Source organism: Chenopodium album, chromosome 27 (genome assembly GCF_948465745.1).
Source record: "Chenopodium album chromosome 27, dcCheAlbu1.1, whole genome shotgun sequence".
In the NCBI taxonomy this organism is placed as follows: Eukaryota; Viridiplantae; Streptophyta; class Magnoliopsida; order Caryophyllales; family Amaranthaceae; genus Chenopodium; species Chenopodium album.
Window position 1 is genome coordinate 28,809,643 of NC_137860.1, and position 26,175 is coordinate 28,835,817.

A 26,175-nucleotide genomic window follows, 5' to 3' on the forward strand; every position below is an offset into this window, starting at 1 on the left:
GGTGAACTGAACAGAGCCTTAATATAGATTTGTATGATACGGTACGTTGATGCCATAAATATGTATTATGTACTGATAACCTTATTGTCACTTATTTCACAAAAAAAATATTACATAAATGTACATACGAGATAATAAGTTAAGGAGTTAATAATTAAGAAATACTCATTTACAATTAGAATACGATTCAACAAGGTCTAATAATTGATGATTTTAAATAGGTGAAAATCAGATTGTTGAAGAATAGACCTCCCAAGTATCACCACATGCAAGTGTCCCACATTGATTGAAGAAGAGAGAGTCAAACACTTTATAAGGATGGATAAGGGCCAAACCTCCTATTGCCATATGGCTTTGGAATGGAATCTCCTTTGGACTTGTGAAATGGACTCTCTCTCTCTCTTGGTTTGCGAGTGCAGCCCAGACCCGAATTTAACATAGATAGATGAATGCAACTTAAATTAAGTATGTAATCTCATCAATAATTATGAGTAAAGTAGTGGTAATACAATAATTCCTAGTATTTAACAACATGAATACATGATTATGAGCAAGTTGAAAGAAGATTATTATTAAGGAGTACTTATTTTATACGTAAATTATAGTACATGCATTATTGTTATAGGCGAAATCAATAATATAGCAGTTTTCAACTCCTAACTAATAGCAGTATAAGATAATCCAGGTGGGAACAATTAATTAGCGATAATTAAATATTAATTAAACATGATGTAGCATATACGACCATGCGTAATTAGTTTATATATGGTGCTCAATAATAGACTTTACTACAAATTGTTTACTACGAAGTACGAAGTAATTAAATTGACGGTGATATAATGACATATTGACATGTGACTAATGTACTTGTTTAAGGTATCTTAGGCATAAAATACCAACAAAAAAAAAAGAATATGTATAATGTAGATGAAAATATGAAATTAGCAATCACAGATCAGATCATCAATGCAAGGTGGGGGCCGTGGGGCCCTCGCATATTTGTACATTTTTGTACAAAAAGAATACCATTTGAGGAATGAATTATAGGATTATGGTACATACTCCGGAGTTAATGTATTATATGAATAATTATTTATTAGATATGAATAATGACTTTTTTTTTTTTTTTTTGACAAGACGAACTAAAAAAACAAACAACAAACAACTTAGAAAAAAATCAAAAGGACCAAAACAAAATTCGTCGCTGACGAGCCTGAGTTGCCAACCAATGTGCCGGTTTAATCCACTGTCGAGGAACTTTCTGGATAGCACAGGAAGAAAACCAAGAAAGTTGGTCCTTGATGTCCTGAAGCAACCAAAAGCCAGAAATATCCCGATATCCTTTACCCTGAAGAAGCAAGGCTAAGGTTGAGCAGTCCGTATAAATAATCAGATTCCTGTACTCACGACGTCTAGCCATTCTGAGAGCGAAAAGACAAGTTTGTAACTCTGACTGAAGAGCCGAGGAAGCCAAAAAAGCTCTAGATCCACCTCCTAAAACCCTGTCTGAACTGGAGGATCTGAAAATCCATCCTGCACCTGCAGAATAGTCATGAGAGTCAAAAGCTCCATCAAAAACCAAACAAATATCAGTCGACGTCCGAGAACTTCCTCGAAGGAAATGAAGCGCCGAAGCAGGAGATGAGACAAATCTAGATCTAGACCCAGATCTAGAAGAGTGGACCGAATCTTTATAAGAACATGCCTCGGAATGACGCGAAATCCAATCCTGCATGAGATGCAGAACAAAGGCTGGAGAGATGACAGCTTGGCGAAACATCCTGTGATTGCGAGCTAGCCAGATAGACCAAAGAAAGGAGAATAAAGTAACCAAAGTCTCCCACGACTTCGAATGACGTAAATCTGTCACTAGACCAGTAAACCAAGATGTAAATGAGATATCCCTGTTGATTGCTAGGGAGGAAATATTAGGAGCCGACAACCAGAGATTATAAACAAAGGGACAATCTCGAAAAAGGTGACCTGTAGTCTCATAATCCTCATGACAGAAGAGACAGGTAGACGTGGCTGGGATGCCATGACGTTGCAAAATACTTCCAATAGGTAGAGCATCATAGATGAGCTTCCAGCCAAAACAAAGCAATTTAGGCAAAAGGGGTAAACCCCAGTACCGCTTCCACCACGAGGGATGAACTAATGAAGTACCACTAGAATAGTTGAGATGATCCAACATCATGGCATATGCTGATTTTGTAGAAAAAGTCTCATCTTTAGAAAACTTCCAGTAAACGAAGTCATCCATAGGCTTGCTTGGCCGATCCAAAGCAAGAATACGACAGGCTGTTGCCGAGTCAAACAGCTGGTGGACCAAAGAAGAGTCCCACGCGTAAGAACGCGGATTAATGATAGAAGAAATATGAGACGGAAGAGGTGCCTCATAATTTTGACGAAAAAAAATCGGATCTCCAGGCATCCATGAATCACGAAGGATACTAACTTGAGATCCCGAACCAACCTTCCATGCGATACCCTGAGATAAGACTGACATCCCATGCAATAACCCTTTGCTACCCCACGAAGAACCCGGAGGCCTGCGAAACTGCGAGTAACGAGTAGACGAGTATTTAGCTGACAAAACCCTGGACAGAAGCAACTGTGGATGCTGTTTAATCCGCCAACATTGGCGAGCCAGCAAAACAGAATTAAAAGCTTCGAGTCGACGAATACCCAGACCTCCCATACCTTTAGGTATATGTAAAAGAGACTTTGAGCGCAAAGGCAGACCCTTAGAATGACAATCAGTCTTCCACCAGAAACGGGCCAAAAGATTATCCACCTTGGAACAAATCGAAGGAGGAACTTTAAAGACAGATAAAATGTGATTAAAAGAGGCTACCATGACTGATTGTGAATAATGACTTTATTTTGTGATATGATCATTAAGTAGAATAGTAGATGAAATGTGACAGCAATATTAGCAAACATAGGAAGATTAATTAATGAATTATATAAGGTGGGGGCCTGGGGGGAGAAGAGAGGGGTTTTGGTAAAATTTTTATATATACCAAGGTGCAAGGTTCATTTAACGGTACTTTCAGCTTATTATTTAATAACCTCGCTAGAGGGCATATAACTCTATGTGCTCTCAGGTATATAGAAGATGTTATAGGTTTTCGGCAGTGGGAGAGGGCACATGGATTCCGAGGATCAATTATGAGAGGGGAGGGGTTGGTTTTCGGTGGTGACTGGTGAGGGTGGGGAGGAGTTAGTCGGTAGTGGAACCAGAGGTACTCAGTCGAATGGTGATGGAGGGAAGGTGGTTAAAACCTAAATTATTAAGGTTTATATAATACTTCCACCGTTTCTTTTTAGTTGACACGTTTCTTTAGTCACGTTTGTCAATGCTCTTATTCAATCATTAATATTTTAATTATCGATAAGCAAAAATTTTGAAAAGTTGATATTTTGAAAGTATATAACATTACGAATCTAACAAGATCCCACATGACTATATTTTTCATTACGTATAAAACACAAAATACGGTCAAAGGGAAGTGCAGTGTTAAAGTCAAAACGTGTCAACTAAAAAGAAACGGAGGTAGTATTTTTTAATCAATAAGGTGTTGACACGTGGTAGAACGTTGGATTCAATAAAATGGAAAACTTATTATTTGAGGTAGGGATGACAATTTAATCCGAGTTCGATTCTAATCAGATTCGATCCGAAAGAAAAAAAATATCCGATCCGAATCCGTTTAAAATTAGTTTGAATCCGAATCCAATAAAATAGATCTGAATCCGAATAGGAGGCGGATCGGACTTGGACCCTACGCAAAGTCCGACGGAGTTCGATCTGAGTCCGAATCCGAGAGTATAAGCATATGCTTCGCAAATTTTAAGATACACCATGGTGCACCTAGAAATAGGTGCACCACGCCTATACTTTTGAACATTTAGTAAAAAATTCTGAACACTTGTAAATTTTGAAAATGTAGTAAAAACATCTGAACATTCCAAATTTTGAACATTTAGCTAAAAAATTTGAACAATCGCAATATATCACGTTTATACTTTTGAACATTTAGTAAAAAAATCTGAACAATCGTGAATTTTGAACATTTAGTAAAAAAAATCTGAACATCGCAAATTTTGAACATTTAGCACAAAAATCTGAACAATCGCAATGCACCACGCCTATACTTTTGAACATTTAGTAAAAAAAATATGAACAATAAATTTTTTTGAACATTTAGTAAAGAAATTTGAACAATGGCAAATTTTGAATTATTACGAGTTAGACAAATTTTGAAAGAAGTTTGTCTAACTCGTAAAATTTTATAATATAAACTGAACATTTACTGTATACAAAATGAACATTTTCTTTATAAAATATGAACATAAAAATTGCATGTTTATGTTCAGTTTTTGTGACGTGTTCATATATTTTTACCAAATGTTCATTTTTTTGTAAAATGTTCAATTTTTTTTACTTAATGTTCAAAAGTATAGACGTGGTGCACCTATTTCTATGTGCACCATGGTGCACATAATACTAATTGGCATATGCTTTATAACATGGGACAATTATTTGCTTGTTTTGTAGAAAAATTTTGTTATGCAATTTAGTTCATAATAAACATGTTATGTTTATACTTTAATTGGTATGACAATATAAGCAATTATAGATATATGACATTACAAAAAAAAAATAAAAAAAATATTCGGATCATTTCGGAGGTTCGTATAAACGGACCAGATTCGAACCCGAAAATTACAAATCGGATCGGATTTAGACTCGAATTTTTCGGATTCGGATCCGAGTCCAGGGTCCATTTACTAAATGGATCGGATTCGGATTTAGCCACATCCGACCCGAATCCGATCCATTGCCATAACTAATTTGAGGCACATATATATATAGTACTAAAATTACAAGAGGATCTTATGACACAAGAAAATGTAATTTTAGTGGTTCGTACTATGAAATATTTTTACTGATGTGAACCAACCTTCAACAACAAAGAAATGTGTAGGAAAGGACAACTTCAATCATTTTGGTGGAATTCGTTGGTTCACCTAGTAATATTGATGGGTGATGGGTCTATAATTGCTACGTTTTCTTCACTTTTTGAAAAATTGAACTCTTTTCTTGCATAAATCGATCAAATGATGGCCAATCTTTCTTTATTAGTCGGTGATGTATTTCTCTTGATTTCCAGCATAATGATTATTAATTTAAATATTATGTTATGATAGATGATATCTAGTCCAAGTCCAGCACAAAATTTTCAATTGTGTACATATGACGATGGTTAATTATCTATATATATCTAATTAAACGAATTAAATCTATTAAGGGTTTTTTTTTTTTTTTTTTTTTTTTTTTGTTTTTTTTTTTGAGGGGGTATTAAGGTTTCACTTGATTGAATTTTTTTGTTCATATCGATCACATGAACTAGTAAATGTAAAGGCTTCTCATCTTAAACAAAGGTAGTACTTATATGTTTCAAACAAAAACGAATTAATATTTCTAATAGCTAGAAGCAAAGTGCTACTCTTGGATCCAAGAATCAATTTGAGCAATCATATATATATTGTTAAATTATTGTTCTATAGTATTCTAATTGTTAGAAGGAAAAAAAAAATCTATGCATATATTGTAAAAGAACTATTCAAATTACCCTTCTTGCAGGATTGATCAACGACATAATAAGAACTAACTGCTGAGAACGAAGCTAAGGATTAAGTTGTTTCAAAAAAAAAAAAAAAAAAAAAAAGCTAAGGATTAAGTGTACACACCATGTGATATGGCAAGTTGGAACAATACATGGGTTGAATTTATGACCAATTATGAGTGTAAGTGTGCAACACACCTTATAAAGGGTTAGCCCACTAATTTCTAATGTGAATTAACTATGAAAGCAAGCCTTTGAGTTTCCATCATCGTTTCTCGCAATCACACCTAAATTAAATTAGATTTGACCTAAATATTTACAATGATATATATGGGACAAACAATTAGAGACGGAATTAAAGGATTAGTACCTACGCAGACGCATTATATACCAAAATTTACCTTGTTGCTAAAATGAATTCTAGGTAAGTGACATGAATAACATAGTTACATAACCATGCTGCTGTTTGCAAAGAGCACGTCGTTTGTTTACTTTGGCATGCCCGTTGCACGGCCCTTCCAATTCCCATGCATGCTGCATGCTTCTTTTGGCTTCTCCTTTTCTTTCCATAAATGTTGTGTTAATCCACTAAAAATAGAGTATGAAACTGTATTTAATTTGACTTAGATGTGCCACCATGCATATATTAATGTCTAATTCTAGTGATTTAAATTTAAATAAATATATACAAAAAAAAAATGATGAAAAATATTACTCGTACTCTTTTTTTTTTTTTTTTTTTTTTAATTTTATTATTATTATTATTATTATTATTTATTTATTTATTTATTTATTTATTATTATTTTTTTTTATGATTGATTGACACATGTTGACATTTTACTCTATTATATGTAAACTTTGATTATAACAATTTTTTACTAACATATCTATAAAGTTCCAATATACAAGTACTATTAAAATTTTTTTGAAAATTTTTATATTATTTATAATTAGGGTCAAACTAGTGTATTGCCAAGTGTGTTAAATTTGAATTTGTCAATTATTATACAATAGCGATAATATTTTATTGTTAAATTAAACCTTTAATTTTGTTTACAATGCAACTTCTTAATATAACTTGACAGATATGAATAACTTTAAGGGAAAAATACTCATAAATATTTATAACTATAGACCATGGCCAAAAGCCATTGTATTGTTGTATTTGACTACTTGAAAATTTTGTGGACGTCTATAGTCTATTGTATTATGGTCAAGTTATGAAGAATTTCATTAATTTGTCCCTTTAAACTTCCAAACTAAACAAAGTGAGAAATGGACCAACAGAAGCTCAAAAAGATGTAATTATTTATCCCTTTGAAAAGTTGGGAACATTTCATATTAATCACAATTGAAAATAATATCCCTATATCCTTGCTTTCAACAACTAATGTTGAATCCCATTGTACCCCACTTATTAGTGTCCCACATTGGAGAAAGAGGAGAGATGGTTACTATTGCCAATTGGTTTTAGTATGGAAGTTCCAAAGCCTTGTTTGTGGACCTAACTCTCCTCCTCCTTGTTCGGGTTGCGCAGGCCCATTTCATACATACTGTTTTGAAATTTAACAACTAATATATTTATATAAAACAATGTTTCAATTTTTTTTATTTTTTTTTTTAAATATAAAGCTTTAGTCCAAGTGATTGATTGTTATAATATTAAATTAATTCAATTTCAACGTAATGTTATAATTTATTACATCAATCATCTATAAAACGAGTATTATTTTTTACGAGTATAAGATATGGTGACCTACTGACGTATATAAATTGTTGTTTGATATTCAAGCATCCACATGTTTGTTTGGTCACTCTTTTTGTAGTTAGCAAGTTTGTAATACCTAATACTCTTATCCTCATATCACATTTTTATTAGGTATTTTAAATGCAACGTCAACATCATCTATGATTATGAACTCTAATACGTATGTATGTAGTATACAAATATACCTCTGCTATATAAAAATGTAATGTAATATGATATAATAATTGTTTTTAAAGTTTTACACATATCATAAATACGAAGAATATATACGTAGCATTTAGAGATTCAATCACTTTATCATTAGAGATTCAAGTATTAAGAATTAGAGATGCCAGATAGCTTTATTTAATTTGTTCAAGTCTTAAGGCGTGTAATTTAAATGTCTTTGTAACTCTCTTTACACCAAAAAATATATTTTTACGATATAGCCATTTTCATTTTATAAAAAGTATACTACGAAGTATGTAACTTCTTAGAAGGTTCCTAACCGAACCTCAACCCTCACGGTTTTTTTTAACCGAGTTGAAAAGGGACGAGGACTTCTCAGGAGCTCACCCATTACATGTTATTAACTTTTTCTCGTATCCAAAGTATTCACCTAAGGATCCACGTACAATAGTCAATAGATTACAAGTTCGCCCCCTTCCCTCATTTATTTGCTATCTCCCTACTCATTTGTAGTTTGCAAATGTCTAGCTTCACAAAATAATGTTCAACAAACTACACTGCTTAAAACATAGAAACTATTTGATGGTTTAGATCTGCAATATTGACAACGAATCAAGTCAGCCTTTAATCAGGCAAACAAAAGCTCTACAACATGCGTACTTAATCAGAGCACCCAGTATCATAGTAGCAAACATTCACACAATCCAACTACTATACAATGAAGCCATAGAACATCCACAAACTTCGCAAATTTAGCTTGGTTAGGTATGGCACCTAAGTAATTCTACACGTTTGAGCCAGCTTGGAGCCGATGAGACTCCAAGAACAGCCGTATGGTCTTATAAATGAGAGATGGTTCGGCCATGGCTCCATTTCCGTAATCTCCACAAGCCAGCCTCTTTGTAACAGGAGGAATCAAAGTAATGCCGAGCTCATCAATTGACAGAAGATGCTTCTCTGTAAATGGGTTGTTCCACATCATGGTGTTCATAGCTGGAGCTACAAATAAAGGCTTGCTGTAGTCCCAGGCCCGTACAACGCATGTCAGCAGATTGTCACATAATCCTCCAGCAATCTGCGATAAAAATAAAATCAGTTACATATTAGACATTGCTGACATATATACAGAGTGTAACTATAAAGAATAACTGATGCTGAGTGTGAGATGCAGATGCGGACCAATATCCATCAATTTCTTTTAAGAGTGATATGTTGATTTGGCACTACTAACGGAAGAGATTGGGTGCCTGAAAACTGCAAGGTTCATACGCATTCAACTTTTTACCCATTTAAAGTTTTAAACCTAATTCCCTTCCTATGATACACGAATTCAGGCATCCATGTTAGACAAGGGTACAAGTCCAGTGTCACACTCGACTACCTATTTCATGAAATATTCCATAATTTAGGGGCAGTTTACAGTGTGAATTGTCCATACCAAAGTCAAAGATACGACATGGATACTACGGAGTAGTAAATTAGTAATAGAATGAAGATTTTGAGTAACAAGATTTCCATCTGCCCAAATACATTTCAACTGTTAAACATCTTTTCCAGTTTTCCAATCTAGATAAGGGACAAGAAAGTTTAATCAAAATGTGGTAAAGAACCTAATTAAATTGCTTTAATCTTTACAGCTGCCATCAATAGAGGAAAAGACTCCTCATTGTGTCATACTATGCATATTTTACCCTTGTGACTATAAAGTGTGAAGAAATGCTACCAACTCAGCTATCACCAAATCCCTTTATCAACTTATTATGTCATAATATTTTGAAATGACAAAGTATAATGATGCTCACATAAAATACAAAATAAAGGCCATTTCCCAATCCCAATAAATCATCCTAGTGCCTTAGATAACCACTTAGGCTAGACCACAAAAGGCAAATGACCCTTATTTGTATCCTCGTGCCTCATACACTGCTTTGCATAATTCCACGAAAGCTTTGTAGAGCAAGAAGTGATCCCAGAGCTGGTGAGTAGCGACCTTAGACTTAATAGTGTCTAAACTATCTAGCATTCTGAAAAAAAGGTTCCCAGGGAGAGGGGGGAAGGTAACATATTGTTAATTGAACCGCAAAACAAGTTTAAAACAAGTAATATTGAACAGTGACAAAGTTAAATTTAGCTTTACTTTATAAGAGATGTCATCACATCGCCAAGATATATTATTATTAGAAACAAAAGTCAATACAGTAGCGAAGCAAGCATACAGAAAGGAAAATATGAAAGGGTTTACAGCTCTGTAAAAGTTTGGTGTGACTTTTGCAAAAGAAATCCTATATTGTGATCCCACATCTAGTTAAATCAAAAGGTTGTTTCAATAAGTCCTCTTCAATTGTCTCTCTCTCACACAAACTGTGTTACAAAGCTTGTTTTTGACAAGATGCTTGATATATCTACTTTTATGGGTACGAAACTTTGAAACAATTATAGCATTATATAACTAATTCAGATTATGATGTTTAAATGTGTATATAACTGATGCTAAAACTTGGGTATTTCTAAGGTCACAAAAACATCTAAAGTGTTATTTGGGCTGGTAACTGGTAAGGCTGTAAGCAGTAAGGCGTCATTGACTCATTGTTATGCTGGCCTCATCTTTCTGATCAAAGACCTGCTGCGAGCTTAGGGGTCTGTTGGATGCAATGGAAAGTATTCTTTCTATACAAGGTTAAGATGACTAATAGATCAAGTGGACTCACATTGAGTATTATATCAAGAATTAGGTGGGTAAAAACTATGCCTCAAGCAAAATCGTTGGATTAACAGTTGCGAGATTTCATGGTATTTTTCTTCTCTCTAATACTAGAAAATTTCTATTAGCAGTGTATTACACTATTAAGCCCAAATAGTTAATTTAGACAAGATTGCAGCCCACTTATGCCGCTTCAGAAAGTAAATTCATTATGTGGCTTCAGGTCATATTCAGGCTTCCTGACAAGGACAAATAAAATGCATCTGGCCATCAATTAGATCTTTCATGTGTTCTTTCTTTTCTGTTAAAGATGATATAAAGTTAAGTATGCCTTTTGTTGTCTTATTGTGCTTTTACATGTAACATTTGGAAGGGGCACTAGTGACATGGTAAGTCTACCAGGGATTGTCTTTTGAATGTATTGTAACTTCAACAACAACAGCCCCTAGGCAATAGTGCAATACACACCAACACAGTCAGGCATCACCACTTTACTCCAATAGAGTGGAAATCTAAAGATAGATCACAGTTTTCAGCAATCAGGAGGGTTTAGCTGGAATAAAGTAAAGATTAAATCTTATACAAACTTAAAAGAGTTACGGAATAGTTTGTACCATTCCAATTTTCTAGTTTACAATAATAGAAAAGAAAAGAAAAAAGGCAGTCTGAAAAGATTGCATTTGAATTAAAAAATAATGAAATTTAAAAAATCAATATAAATGAAATAAAAAATTCAGCTACTGAAAGACTTGAAATGCAAGTGCACTGTAATAGATAATTAACATGTTTCCATGACAGCCGGTACACAGAAGATTGAATGTATAAGTTTTGTTATGAACTAATAGAATTATAGAGAATCATACACATTATTTAAAACATGATTTAGCACAAGAGCCTAAATTTGCTAAAAAGGCCACATTAAATCTTATAGTCATAATCTTCAATCTTTATTGGATTAAACATAATGCTATACTATAAAGCTGTAAACAAGATTGTAAAATAGATAAATACTAAAATTCATCCTACATGCTAACTTGACATTTCCCAACTCAAGTTTCCAAATAGATTAGAGCACGACTAATCAATAATCTACACTACCTTCCATAAAATTCCAGAATGCCTTCATATATCCATATATTTTTATCAGATACACAAGGTTAAGTTTGAGACATTGACTTTCCCAGCAAATCATCATATACAGTCCATCTTAACCTGCATGTTTATTCAACCTAAAATACTTATAATTTATGAGAGAGGGAGATAGCTGGACTGATTACGTTCAAATTATATAATGCTATGACTCAGAGAGTCTGAAGTCATGATAGACGTAGCCTAACAGCCTTTAAAAAATGACAATGTAGAGGCAAGAATTTTTTTTTTAAGTAGTGCTGACTGAGGTAATGCACATCTTTTTATGAAGTGAGGTTAATGCATTGCTTAACCTAAAAGAGTGCATTGACAATTCCGCAAATGGCATATCTAAATCTTGAATGAGTAAAGTTAGATACGTGACCAGATGAATGAGATAATACATAATGGAAAGAGTTAAATTACCTTGCCAAGTGTATTTGCTGAAAGAGGGGCAATAACCATGATGTCAGCCCACCTGCGAAGCTCAATGTGAAGGACATTGTCACCTATTTTACTCCAACTAGACCATTCATCCTCATCTGTGTACAGCATCACATCCTCTGGAATTGTCACGCTGTCAATAAAATGCAATGCAGATTTAGTTGCCACTGCTTTTACATCAGCCCATTCAGAAAAGCAATGACAGAGGTTCCCAAACTTGATCGCAGCAACACTTCCACTTGCAGCTAAAAGGATCCTGGGTCTCCTAGGTGTGTCGTTAGCCTGTACAGGTTCTATGTGAGTAGTAACAGGCTCTCCTTGTGCCATGACCAAAGAACAGGCCAACTCTATTCAAAAATCTGAGATATATCCATAGCATAAAGTCACAAATCAAAACAGTGTACGTCATTTTGTTCTATTTAATGCAGCTAATAAAACTAAGTAACTAACAGATGCAATAAAATGAGAAGATTACAAGCAACCACATTTCAGAATCAGATTACTTGAACCAGCTAAAGATTGGAACAACTAAAACAAACACCGTTGTTGCCTCAACCCACGCCCCCCCCCCCCCCCCCCCCCCAATTAGCTCAACATTAAAGAGAAGCATCAAACTCAGCAATGCAGCTACGGAGAATAGGAGGGCTTCTAAATCAATAACTGTTTTGTGTCAGAACAAGAACAAATTCTCGTTGTTACTTTTAACTCTTATGTCGGTACAATAAAAGTACCTACAAGGATTGTTAGTACTTTTACATGACATCTTCGTACAACATTGTACCAACGGGAGATCTAAAAGTACCACCGAGGATTTGTTATTGTCCTACAAGGCAAGAACAGTTATTCGGAGAGACTTTCTCCCGAGAATACACCAGATGCTGCCAGCATGCCTCGTATTCCCTTGTAAGTCTTGGTTATGTTTGGTAGCATGACAGATAATAATAGTTGTAAGTCTTGTAACTCGCAAATTCGAGTTAATACTATGAAAGTTATTCACAATCAAATCTGATGTTTGAAGTCCCATTTGCATGCATATATGCATATATACTACTCCTCAAAATCTAACATTTTCAATTCCAGTTACAATCTAACTCTTCTTTGATATCGTATCATAATTCCCTTCATTTTCTCTAAAACTCTAACCCAAAACAACAATTTCAACCACAAATAAAACCCCTAATTGCAAAATTACAAAACCCTAATTCATGTTTCCGCACACAAAATCCAATTTCCAGAAGACAAAACAATCAAGATCCAAACTTATAAACAATATAAAAGAATTACTAGCATAATATATGTAACGAATTAAGTAAATGCTAATACTAATTTGAGAGTAAAGCAACGAAAATTGAAGAATTTAAAAAGAAAATTGAGAAAAGATTACCTAGGTGTTGTATGTGGAAGGAGCAACAATGGTAACGACGGCGTTTGGCGTCGTGATGATAAGCGGTGGCGTCGGAGAAGCGGCGGAGACGTTATTAACGAGGAGAAAGAGTGTGCAGGGGAGTTAATGACTAATGAGGGGAGAGGGAAGCGCCAATTTGGTTTAAGAGTTCAATTATTTGACGCTTTGACTTCCTAGTGTAAAATCTCCCGCCCCTTTCATAATAATCGCAATATTTTAACTCACACATATTTTAACCATCCACATTCCGTTTTATAATAATCGAAATAGGTGTTTTTCAAAAAAAAAAAAAAAATCGAAATAGGTGTTGTACAAAGTTTTAGGAAAATTATAGAGTGAGGACTAAAATGTGAATTTTGATAATATAAAGTATTGTTAATTGAGATATATTTAATTGTTAGTTGAGATGTACTGATGTAGTATTTAATTGTTAATAGGAGAGAAAGATAATACATTAATAAAAATTAAATAAAAAGTAGTTTAAGACCTTGTTCACTCCATCTTTTTTTTTTTTTTTTTTTTTTTTTTTTTGAAACCTTGTTCACTCCATCTAAAAACATAATACTCCATAAAAATAATTTTAGCTCAGTAAAAATAAGTAACTATTAAGAAGAAATATTATAAGGAATCAGTAAAATTAATTTCAGTTTACTAACTAGATAATCTCGCCGAAAATATTGTTTACATATCTTCCTTCATTATGTTTTCAATATGTAGCACGCGGATCGCACACATTAGCCAACCTATTAATACAAAAATTTCGATGTCACTACTAATTTACAACGTCTATAGTCCTGTTAAGAAAACCATTTGTAGTCACTTTTCAGCGTTTTTAAAAAGTTTTAATTTTTGTGCCAAAAAATTGTTTTGAATTTGTGGGTTATTTCAACTTCTAAAAGGATTCAATTTGAGATCATAATTGAAAAAAAAAAACAAAATTATCTTGTTTTAAGTATAAAAAAAATGTTTGGGTTTACATGCCTCAATTTAAATACGGGAAATCCCAATTAGGGTTTATTGGGATTCTAAAAATACAATTGGCTTTATTTTTTTTATTTTATTTTATTTATTTATTTATTTTTGGCTAGACACACTGATACACACCAAAACGGGTAACTCTTGATTTTTTTTTTTCGGTGAAAGAGAGGGGCATAGCCCCTAAAACAAAACAAACGACATAAACAGTCTAAGCAAAACTAAAAAGAAAACTAGAGGAAACTACTGAACCAAAAGAAAACAACTAACAGAATGCCATAAGGGCACTATTAGAAACCATTATTTGTCGGAACCATACGAGGCAAAGCCACTCCTCCCAAGTCCTCCAATAAAACGGCCTGAAGATCCCTCGGGATCGCCTCAAATAAAACCAAGTCTTGTGTAGCATATACCCCATAATTAGCAAGCCAATCGGCAGCACGATTGGCCTCTCTAAAACAATGGGACACTACCACTTCCCAATCACGTTAGGTAATTAAGGCTTGGCATCGACGGATTATGTGTATATAGGGAGAGTTGGCTGGAGCTTCGTCCACCAACATTCTAGCAACAACTTCAGAATCCAAGGAAAGCAAGACCTTTCTATGCCCCCCATCCCACACAATCAAAGACCACGTATCACATCCAAGAGTTCTGACTTTGTACACGTACATATCCCACACCTCAAAGCAAAACACTCAAACAACTCACCATTGCAACCTCGAATCAAACCCCCTGCACCAGCATCACTCGGATTTCCTTTCGGTGCACCGTCAGTGTTTAATTTAACCCACCCCACATTAGGAGTAATCCACCTTATGTACTGCACTTCCCGTCTCCGTTTACCCCCATTCTGAGTTAGCAAGTACCTGCTTTCCATGCTTCTTTTAATTAGCCCAACTATCGCAAAAATGAAACTCACCTGGTCTATAGGGATATTGGGTTCCCTATTAAAAGCTCTTTCATTTCTCCAGCATCATAACCACCAACACGCACACAGGTAACTCTTGATCGATAAAGTAATCCTTGACCGACCGAGTATCCCCTAACTCAACAATCCCGGTCACACCACGTATGAAAATTTGTGATAAAAACTAATGTTAATTTCAGTACAATTTTTTCTTTTGAGAAACGGAACATCATAAATTCTAACCAACTGTTTACTGCACTAATAAAAAATTCTAAGTAGTAAAGTCCCAATTTCGATCTACTTCCATGTTCAACCTTCCTGAGCCCTAACCAACTGTTTACTGCACTAATCAATGCACAATTTCTTCTTCTTTTCCCTCTTTCTCATCTCCAATCTCCAATTTTCTTCACAAATCTGCAATTGAGATTGCAGATCTCTCCATATTCCTCTTTCATCTGTTCTTTATTAAGATCAAAAGAGGGATTAAACAGAACAAAACCCTCAAATTAAGACGTAGAAATGAAGCCACTAAATCAAGCAATCATGCTCTTTAAGAAGCCAATTTGCAGCATTTTCATCCTTTCTTTCTCTCTCGTCCTTGCTTTGGTCTTCTTATCACCTTCTTCTCTCTTCTCCGAGCTCTCAGTTCCTTCTTCTTCATCTGGGTAAGCTTTCAATTTTCATGTCCTTTTTTAATACAGTATTTTATTTATCATTAATATTCTGGATTTTTGTTGATATTTGATGTTTTCTATGATTTTCTCAATTCGTTTAAAAACCCAATTCGTTGAACACGAAAATAAGTTCTGGGTTTTCTTAATTGTTCTTGATTACTGACCATGTTAAAGAATTTCGCAATATAATATGTGATTCAGTGTACTTTATGTTTAATGTCGGTTTCATCTGTTTTGATCTTTGTTAATTGGACTCGGCTAGAAGTATTCGGATATGTGTTCAAGTGCTAAGGCATTGTGAATGATTTTCATGATTTTGGAACAAAATGAAGTTTTATGTCACTAGTTGTAATGTGAAGAGTTGGAGTACCATGGATTTTGGTCACATAAAAATTGTACCACTAAGCTAGAGTTTCTAAATTTCAACAGTTCAGGATTAAGTTTCAGGCTTATTTTCTTTTTCCCCAAAGCTACAAGTTAAAGGATCACTTAAATTTGGATTTTGAGGAGAGATTGTGGTTTGTAGAAAGTGAATTTTAAGAAGTTGGGCAATCCTAAAGTTAGCTTTAGAAGATTGATATTCGTTGTAGCCTAGCTTAATGAATAGTGACATACTGATATTGTTGCTCATCTGATTTCAAATTTATAATTTTAGTGTGAGAACGGATATATGGAGCCTCAGGCGTATTGTAGAGTGGAGACCTTGCAATTGGTGGCTTGAGGACAAACCAGCTGGTTAGTATTATTCCTCCGTCTCATTTGTTAAGTTTTTGGCAATTGTTTCCACATGGAATATGTTCTATCTTGGTCTAGGTAATGGGAAATTTGGGAGCAATTGTCGTTTTACTCTCCAAGTGAATATGTGAAATGTGTTTGATTTGCAGACATTTGTTATTGACATACTGCAGCTCTACCTGCAAAGACTAATGGGTATATTCGTGTGGATTGTTATGGGGGTCTCAATCAGATGAGAAGAGATGTGAGTATTCCTTTCATTTGTTTGCTGAATGTACGCCACATCTGTATTTACTTTTTAGTTAGCAGAAAGAGGGTAATTTATAGTTGACCTGATCCTGTCGATTGCATTGTTTCTACAGTTCTGTGATGGCGTTGGCATTGCACGTCTGCTGAATGCAACCCTTGTTTTGCCAAAATTTGAAGTTGCTGCCTATTGGAACGAATCTAGGTACATTTTATCCATCATTGATGATCTATATTTTCCTTTTTTCCTGAAGAATGTGCTTTTACAGTTTTATCTATGTCTAATGTGGCTGAAATTGTTATGTACGTTCTTCTTTGTGTTTGTTTTTAACTTTTCACATAAATATTGGCATGCCCTTTGGGTTTACTTGTAGCCTCTTAGAGTCTTAGGTGGAACGGTGGACTGTGGTAATTGGTAACAAAGATGGAGGGTATGTTAGTGAATAAAAGGATAGTGAGGAAGAGCGAAGAGGGTCTTTGTAATAGACTGATGATTGCTGCTGTAATTAATTAAACCGATTTGCTAAATTTAGGAGAAAGATTGAGTATTTGATTGAAACTAATGGAAGGGTTACAAGATAAATATAGCTTTAGGCTATAACTCTCCAAATAATGGCTTTAGGCCATGATTCTCTCAGGGGTTTCCAATACCAAATTCTGCCGACCTTCCTTCTACTCCTCTCTACCTATTTATAGAACTGTTAACCTAGAAAACTGATATTACTAAAATACCCATACTCTTAGGTTAGCCTATTACAAATCTTTCATCTCATGTAATTCATCTCTGTTTTATTTTGTTTCTTTGGAGAGAAAATAAATTGTAGAATGCAGCTGCTCATAAACTAGGGTTCTGCATAATTTGAGATTTGTTGCCTCTAGATTTTTTCTCAAAAGTTGTAATCAAGGAATGTCGATAATGCATCACTTTCCTCCACACCACTTCTCCTAAGGACCTAGCTAGTGTTGGAATCTAAACCTTTACCATTTCTGTTGATTTCCAATGCATGCTATGAGTGTGATGCCACATGATAGATAAACTGCTCTTCCAATGTCTAGTTGGGTATGAGGATGTATTGAAAGCTCTAAGCTCAATTTTGTTGAATGCAGCTAGGAAGAGCATGACCATATTGACAATATTGTTCATGCAAAATTAATAAATTATCAGGCATGTTTGGGCTGACAGGTTATATGTATCCCCTTAGTGGTTTTGCAGATGTTTTTGATGTTGATTACTTCATTAAGGAGATGGATGGTTTTATTCAAGTAGTTAAAGAACTTCCAGCAGAGCTTACAACAAAGGAGCCATTCCAGGTTGATTGTAGAAAAAGGAAGGGCCACTTTGATTACATCGAAACAGTGCTTCCTCCCCTGTTACAACATCGATATATTTCATTTACTCCCCAGATGAGCCAAAGAAGAGATAGGTATCATCATATTAAATTCTTTGGCTTTTGGATATAAAGTTGTAGCTTTGTTTGGAAGCCTGTGTTACACTGTTACCTTGTTATCTGACTAAATTATATGGTTGTCTGACCTTGTTACAAATATTCATGCTTTAAAAGAAAAAAAGAAAGGGAAAGCAAGGATAGTTAACAGGTTTAATAAATTAAGGCTCATTTGTTATTAAGAGTGATGGAATTTGATCTGATTGAAATATAATAGTCTTTTCATCTTGCAGGTATCCTCACTATGCCAAAGCTTCTCTCTGCCAAGCTTGTTATAAAGCGTTGCGTCTCACAGAAGCTTTGGAGAAGAAAAGCGACGAACTATTCCAAGCCATACCTAAGCCATTCCTTGCCCTTCATCTGCGTTTTGAGCCTGACATGGTTGCTTACAGCCAGTGTCAGTACTCAGGCCTCTCCGCTGAATCTATGAAAGCCATTGACGCTGCTAGAGGAGAGAGAAAACCATGGACTGGGGAAGCAGCCCATATTTGGAGAAAGCGTGGAAAGTGTCCTTTGACTCCTCGGGAGACAGCCTTTATCCTTCATTCACTGGGTATTCCAAGAAACACAAATATATATTTAGCTGCTGGGGATGGTTTGATGGGAATTGAAGGGTTGACATCTATCTACTCCAATGTATATACAAAATCTGCCCTACTTCGTGATGAAGATTTCAAGGCCATGCATGGGAACACCAAAGCTGCCCTAGACTACCATGTTTCCATTAATAGCGACTCCTACATTGCCACTTATTTTGGTAACATGGATAAAATGGTTGCTGCTATGCGAGCTTTAAGAGGCATGTATAAAACTCTCTTCTTGAATCGGAAAGCTTTCTCTGAGCTGACTTTTCAAGGGTTGAAAGGGAAGCAATTGAAGAGGGAACTATGGAGGGTACATAGAGATGAATTTGTCACGGGTAGAGGATCAGCTTTACCAGATTGTTTTTGTGAATTCAAACTGTAGTCTAAAATAGGAAGTGTCTTACATTAGTTTTTCATTACCTATTTCAGATCCATTGATGTTATACACCTTTTTACCAGTGTGTATCTTACATGTATGATATTTTATATAAGGCTTAGAAGCATAGAAGTCATCATTCTTTTGTACTAGATATCGTTATAGCATATAACTGCTTCTGTTTAGTCACAAGATATGATTGAAATTTCATAAGATCTCGAATGGGACTCCACAGATAAATTTTCTTCAACAACATTGCAGGTTCTTAAAGCATCGGAAGGTTGTGGATCATTTTCTGGTCTGTCCTGTCACCATATTGTTCATGATAGGTTCTATGTGCTCTGATTCATTATATACATTTGAACCAAAAGAACTACAGAAGTGATCCATTCAAACATAGGATCTACAAATGTCAAACTAATGTCGTTTAATAGGAAGTAGATTATATCAGAATGATACCCCATACATAAGTCAAAATTCACTACATCAATGAAGCTCCACAGTGAAAACTCCTCAAAATATTGTAACAGCTACAAAAGACATCATCCATAAGCTTCCTCCCAAGTAAAATAGCCCATTAAATCAAACTCAAATGACATCATTTTTTACTTCAAACCCATGTAAATGCTCTTATTGATGTGGCGTTGTTCTCAGCAATTGTAAATAAGACGTTCATTGTTGCTTACAGAATTTTGTAGCAATATCTCCAACAATGTGACAGGAATTAGAATGCCCCGGCCCTCTTCCTCACTTTCTGTCAAAATTGAGAAAAGACGGAGGATGATATTATCAGTTTTTGTTCAATGGCCAAACAAGAGTGGATGGTAGGAAATACCAGCTGCAAGCTAAAGAAAGTCAGAATTGCATCATGTACTCATGAAGCATCAGGCATAAAAGGCCATTCCTCTTCACTAGATTCTGCGCTTTCATCTTCCCTCCTCCGTCTCCTCCGATCAGACCTATGCCCTCTCATTGTTTTCGACAGTTCTTTTATAGAGGAAGAACTACTTGCCTCCATCTTATCAGCCAGTATTTCTACCTTCTCCATCATACCCCATCCCACAAAGCGGTTCCTCAACTGCTCAATAGTCGAAGAATAAGGTGGGATTCCTTCATCAATCATCATCTCAAAGTATTTAACCGCCTCATCTAGCTTGCCTTTCTTCTTAAGAAAACCATGGATCATTACAGCATAAGTCGAAACTGAAGGATAAAACCCCTTTCTTGGCATGCTACCCCACACCTCTTCAACCTTATCAAATCTTCCCACTCTAATTAACATTTTAAGCAACATATTCCATGAATGCCGATCTGGCTTACAGTTCTCCTTCTCCATTCTAGAAAGCAATCTGACAGCTCTGTTCACCTCATTACGATCACAATGGAAAGCCATGATTGCATTGTAACTCCATGTATCTGGACTAACCCCGCCTTCTATCATCTCATCTAAAAGTTGGTGCGCGTCTTCAACCTTCTCAATCGAACACAACTTCTTAATGATACAATTATAAGTATATAAATTAGGCACCAACTCATATCTCTTCATCCTATCAAGCACCCTAAAGACCGAGTGAATGTTATCTCTTTTACAATAAGAACGAATAAATATCGAATAAGTACAAGCATCCGGGGCAAGTCCCTTCGATTCCATCGCTCTAAACATAGCATATGCCTCATCCAAATCCCCTCCATTACACAACGCCTCCAACAAACTATTATAAGCAGGAACATCCACTACACAACCTCTCTCAAGCATTTCATCAAACACCTTGCGTGCTTCCTCAGAATTACCAACATCACCCCAACCCCTGATCAAAATCGTGTAACTTTTCACACTTGGATCAAATTTACCCTTAATCTTATCAAAAAATTCATGCCCATCTTTGACAAATTTCTTCCTACACAACAAATACAACAGATGATCAAGATCATTCAAACTCGGCTCGAGTCCGAATTCACTCATTCTATTAAAAGCTCGAATCGCATCATTTGGTAAATTTGCTCTACAATAAGCACCAAAAATAACCCAGAAAATTTCTGGGCACAATTCAAAATTTTCCCCTGATTTCACCTCAGAAAGCAAATCCCAAATCAGAGGAAATTGCTTACTACTACCCAAAACATCAATAAGAATCCTATAGCTATTAACCTCAGGTTGAAAACCCGGCAATTTTTTAGCCCAAAGAAAGAATCTGTGAGCAGAAAAACCCAGATTTTTGGTTCTTTTCAAAACTTGCTCAACCAAATTTGTAGAAAGTTTTGAAGAAAATGGGGTAAGTGCAGACTCAATGTCGTGCTGAGGCCCCCGGAAGTCGCTGAGAACTCGAGAGATATCGTTAATGTCATCGGACGATGCGGGTGGTGAGTCCGATGAAATCGGGTGAGAATGGCGGGAAGAGGCGCCATGAATGAAGCGGAAGAAGAAGGTGGAAGCTGCTCTGCTTCGAGAGCAAAGGGTTGTAACAGCCATTTTTAGTGGGAAGTAATTTTTTGAAAGTTAGTTATGTTGCATTTTATTTGCTGATTTTTAGATTTCAATGCCTTCAATTTATAGGGAGAGAACTTTTGTTGGAAAAGTGCTTTAGTGTGTTGTGAGTATGTGTATGTACATAGGTATATGACTTTTGGAAAACTTTCTAGGTCGTATCGGCAAACAATATAAGTAGAGCTGAGACGAGCTGAGTTTTAGTCTGTTTGAGCTAAGCTTGATACGAGTAAGAATTATTAGTGTACGAACTATCTCGAGCTTGAACAAGTTTTATTCACCAACATACTCGTTTGTATCTCGAGTTTAAGTTCGAGCTTGAATGAGCTTAATTAAATCGGGCTTGATTGAATAAACAAGCTTTTTCCAAGTTTTAACGCATTTTTATTATTTTATATAAAATGTTATCATTCTTTCTATAAAAAAAAAAAAAGGTGATGCCGGAGTTTTCAAGCCTGCATATGATGAAATAATTAGTAATTTTAACAAATACTCCGTATGACCGTATGTATGTAAGAGTTAAAGATACGAAGTATATAAATATGCTAAGTACTTTTAATATTAATAGAAATATATTCGAGCTTGAATGAGCTTTGACTGAATTTTAACTAGGCGTAAACAAACATATAAATAAACATAAACATTATTGAGTTAAAATGTTGTTTGAGCTTTGTTCATTTATTTGACGAGCTTTGTTAATTTAACAAAGAAGTTAAAATTTTTTGGCCAATATCCTTTATTTGAAGTTAAGTAAATGAATCTTTTCAAAAAAAAAAAATAAAAAAATAAAAAAATAAGTAAATGCATATTTGATTCAACTAAGATACAACCAAAGTCTCCAATTTGAAGTTAAGCAGATGCATATTTGAATCAACCAAGGACCTAATACAATTACACAAGGTCTACATACGACCCTCAATCAACCTAATTTTTCATTCTTTGAAACTATCCTATTAGGATGTAAAAAGATACTTCGTATATTTGTGTGATTCGTAAACTCATTATTACGATATATTTTCCTTATAAAACATATTATTATGATATATTTTCGATATAAATCTCATTGACAATTAGAATATATCTTACTTATTGGGTAGTTTAAGGTGAATAGAATTAGCTAGGAAGTCTTGATTCTCGTCTATAAATAAACCCATAATTTTTGTACGTAAAACCTAACAATCACACTCAAAAACTTTCAAAAAACAAACAAAAAATCTCTGAATTTCTTCTTCAATTCTCAATTTCTTCTGCTAAGAATCATGGTAATCCCAAAATATGAAGTAGCTGGTCCATCTGAATACTTAGCAATAACAGGATGGAAAATAGACGAAATAAAACTATCAAAGAAAGCATTGATATTTCCAGGGCAACGTTACGTTCGAGTGAACGTATCACCCGTAAATTACACCTTCAATGTCCAAGCCATGAGCGCGGAGAAACTCCCTTTTGTGCTCCCTGCAGTGTTCACAATCGGGCCTCGAGTCGATGAGCCTGCGAGCCTTATTCTGTATGCTAAGCTGATGGCACCCCATGACATGTCCTCTAACCATGTGCATGAACTTGTACAAGGGATCATTGAAGGCGAAACTCGGGTTCTTGCGGCAACTATGACTATGGAGGATATTTTTAAGGGTACTAAGGAGTTTAAGAAAGAAGTGTTTGAGAAAGTTCAGTTGGAGTTAAATCAGTTTGGACTGTTTATTTATAATGCTAATATTAAACAACTTGTTGATGTTCCTGGTCATGAGTATTTTTCTTATTTGGGTCAGAAAACTCAGATGGAGGCTGCTAACCAAGCTAAGGTATGTATCTATCTAATAAAGTTGAAAAATGTTTATAATTCAAATTTGAGGGATTTTTTTTAGTAATCTTATTTTTCTTGATCTAATGCATGTATATGAAAGACTTTTTTTTTTTTTTTTTTTTTTTGAGATAATGTAAACTCTTTTTTTATATAAAATTTAAGTGTAAGTGTGACAAGTTGAAGTCTAAGATAGGCAGGGGAAACTGATTTTTGATGTGTTTGTATCTGTTAGGTGGATGTAGCAGAGGCACAGATGAAGGGAGAGACAGGAGCTATGCTAAGGCGAGGACAAACTCAACAAAACGCAGCGAAAATCAATGCAGAAACCAAGATCATATCCACACAAAGGGAAGGAGAAGGCAAGAAGGAAGAGGTCAAAATAAGGAGTGAGGTTATGATATTTGAGAACCAAAAAGAAGCTGATGTTGCAAAAGCAAATGCTGAGCTTGCTGCACAAAAGGCCGGGTGGTCCAAGGCGGCTCAGCTTGCAGAGGTCGAGGCTAAGCAGGCTGTTTCAATCCGACAGGCTGAGCTGCAAGTTGAGGTTGAGAAGAAGAATGCTCTCACGCGGACTGAAAAACTCAGGGCTGACCTCCTCAGTAAGGCCACTGTTGAATATGACATCAAGGTACTAATTTCTAAAAAAATTCCGCTTAATTTGTTCAATTTGCCTGTCTACGAGACTATACTTCACATGACAGCAGATGCATCACTCTGTTAATGATGTTTATGGCTTTAATTTATCACGGAAATTTTTTATTAACAGGTCCAAGAAGCAAACCAAAACCTGTACAACAACCAAAGAGAAGCAGATGCCAATCTCTACAGAAAGCAAAAGCAAGCTGAGGCAGAAAAGGCATCAGCAGACGCTGCCTTCTACACTCGTCAGCAAGCAGCAGATGCAGATCTGTACAGCAAGAAGAAAGAAGCTGAGGGAGTTGTGGCCCTTGCTAATGCCCAAGGATATCACCTTAGTACCCTACTTAAGGCCCTTAATGGAAACTATGCTGCATTGAGGGATTACATGATGATCAATGCTGGAGTGTTCCAAGAGATGGCAAGGATCAATGCTGGCGCTATAAAAGGTTTGCAGCCGAAGATTAGCATATGGTCATCCGGGTCTGGTGGTGCCACCTTAGAGGGTGGAAGTGGGTCTGGTGGATCCATGAAAAGTGTGGCCGAGGTCTATAGCATGCTACCCCCACTTGTGAAGACAGTCCATGAACAGACTGGGATGCTGCCACTTGCTTGGCTTGGCACTTTGACTGATAACAATGGCAATGGTTCAGTTACAGAGCCTGCAGTATCTAACTGAAGTTTTGATAATTTCAAACTTGATTGATATAGGAACTTTTTTATATCCAGTTTACACCACTAAGTATATATGGAAACTGTTTATTTCTAGTTTTCGCCACTAAGTAGATTTTATAATCATATTTTATTTATAATGTTCAACTATGCGGACTTTCAGGTTTCTTGCATTTTCAGATTGCTTATTGAATACATAATAAGATTTTATTTAAGACCCTTGCCAATGCAAATTTTTACCCATCAATATTTCTATTTATTTTTATTTTTTTGACAAACACAGCAGCAGCTAACAGTAGTATTATAAATCAGAAAAGGCCGCATTGTCTGCACTAACAGCAGAAGCAGCAGCCGGAGGAGATTCCTCCATCCTTGACTAATTTTTGCACAACCATAATTTCCTAATTTTTTTCTTTAAAAGATATAATGGCAAAAAATGATTCAAAAGTATAAATAATGGTCGGTAATAATGGTAAAAGTTGATATGTAAAATTTACTTCAATATAAACTCTCAAATGGTGGAGAAATTTGAGGACCATTGGAAGTATAACAGACTTGAGCATTCCCAAAAATCTGTTCAAACTAAGTATACACTTCTGTCAAACATCTGACTTGACTGGCTAATTTACACTTGTCCATCTTAGGAACAGAATTTGCATATTCAAGAAAAGGAGAGGAAAAACAGACTGACCAGCTCAAGGCTTCATATGAAGAGATTTTCAAATGAGTTTGATTTATATGTAACAAGAAGTGTCGTCAAGAACCCTTGGAGAAGGGCAGCCAGCAGCTTCAGGATATAGCTATGCCGTTTCTTACCCTTCACCTGTGATTTGAGCCAAACAGAGCTGTTTTCAGCTAATGTAAGCAATACAACTCTCTTCCTTGAATCAGTGAAAGCAATGAGTCCACACAAGACACATGAAAACCACAAGCAGGTGAAGTACCCATTATTTGGTGCCTGAAAAACAGGGACAACGTTCAAACAAAATCTTGCGTCTTGTCATACTGCAACATACTCAGATAGCTGTGGACAAGTCACCCTTGACACAGGCAATGTACTTCAGTAGCAATTTTTCATGCACATTTAACTTTATGGCTGTATTCATACCATACCAAAAGGAAAAAGTTAACACTTCACAGGAATATTATGTGATTGAAACAATGCATTATTGTTTCAGCACTGATTCACCTCGTATAGAGCATGCAGTTTACCAGATTGCTAAGGCTGTTTTCTGAAGTGGAATTATGGACCTAAACAATGTCAGAAAATTGTAGTCAATTTCTACTAATAAATTGATATGTTTATTACACTAATACATCCTTCTCTTTTACTCTCACAATTCTCCCAATCTAAAAATAGATCAAGTGAAAACTTGCAAGTG

General features: G+C 35.3%; 3 protein-coding genes and 1 pseudogene across 3 annotated transcripts; 2 read left to right on the plus strand and 2 right to left on the minus strand.

Moving 5' to 3' along the window:
* Positions 1-7,945: 7,945 nt before the first annotated feature.
* On the minus strand, positions 7,946-13,385 carry LOC145621137 (phosphopantothenoylcysteine decarboxylase HAL3-like). Its single transcript, XM_081675868.1, has 3 exons — positions 13,231-13,385; positions 11,829-12,205; positions 7,946-8,648 (listed from the first exon to the last, which is right to left on the minus strand). Exons 2-3 carry the CDS (start codon positions 12,171-12,173, stop codon positions 8,358-8,360), a joined length of 636 nt encoding a protein of 211 aa, XP_081531994.1. The 5' UTR covers positions 12,174-12,205; positions 13,231-13,385; the 3' UTR covers positions 7,946-8,357.
* A 2,035-nt stretch (positions 13,386-15,420) lies between these two features.
* LOC145621013 (O-fucosyltransferase 13-like) lies at positions 15,421-19,348 on the plus strand. The gene is made up of 6 exons (XM_081675751.1): positions 15,421-15,801; positions 16,466-16,545; positions 16,719-16,789; positions 16,908-16,996; positions 17,994-18,215; positions 18,470-19,348. The coding sequence occupies exons 1-6, from the start codon at positions 15,656-15,658 to the stop codon at positions 19,200-19,202; spliced, it is 1,341 nt and encodes a 446-aa protein (XP_081531877.1). The 5' UTR covers positions 15,421-15,655; the 3' UTR covers positions 19,203-19,348.
* Positions 19,349-19,936: 588 nt separating this feature from the next.
* Positions 19,937-21,705, minus strand: LOC145621478 (pentatricopeptide repeat-containing protein At1g52640, mitochondrial-like). Its single transcript, XM_081676213.1, has one exon. It carries the CDS (start codon positions 21,664-21,666, stop codon positions 20,071-20,073), a length of 1,596 nt encoding a protein of 531 aa, XP_081532339.1. The 5' UTR covers positions 21,667-21,705; the 3' UTR covers positions 19,937-20,070.
* Positions 21,706-22,940: 1,235 nt separating this feature from the next.
* LOC145619952 (flotillin-like protein 3 pseudogene) lies at positions 22,941-24,800 on the plus strand (annotated as a pseudogene).
* The last annotated feature ends 1,375 nt before the right edge of the window (positions 24,801-26,175 follow it).

What these genes read in the sequence shown, in the direction of transcription:
- LOC145621478 (XM_081676213.1), bottom strand. Translation starts at nt 21,666, where the DNA reads ATGGCTGTTACAACCCTTTGCTCTCGAAGCAGAGCAGCTTCCACCTTC.
- LOC145621013 (XM_081675751.1), top strand. Translation starts at nt 15,656, where the DNA reads ATGAAGCCACTAAATCAAGCAATCATGCTCTTTAAGAAGCCAATTTGC. An exon ending in GTTCCTTCTTCTTCATCTGG is followed by an intron (nt 15,802 to 16,465) that starts GTAAGCTTTCAA and finishes TTATAATTTTAG; the next exon opens with TGTGAGAACGGATATATGGA. An exon ending in GCCTATTGGAACGAATCTAG is followed by an intron (nt 16,997 to 17,993) that starts GTACATTTTATC and finishes GTATCCCCTTAG; the next exon opens with TGGTTTTGCAGATGTTTTTG.
- LOC145621137 (XM_081675868.1), bottom strand. Translation starts at nt 12,173, where the DNA reads ATGGCACAAGGAGAGCCTGTTACTACTCACATAGAACCTGTACAGGCT. An exon ending in CAGCAAATACACTTGGCAAG is followed by an intron (nt 8,649 to 11,828) that starts GTAATTTAACTC and finishes TTTTTATCGCAG; the next exon opens with ATTGCTGGAGGATTATGTGA.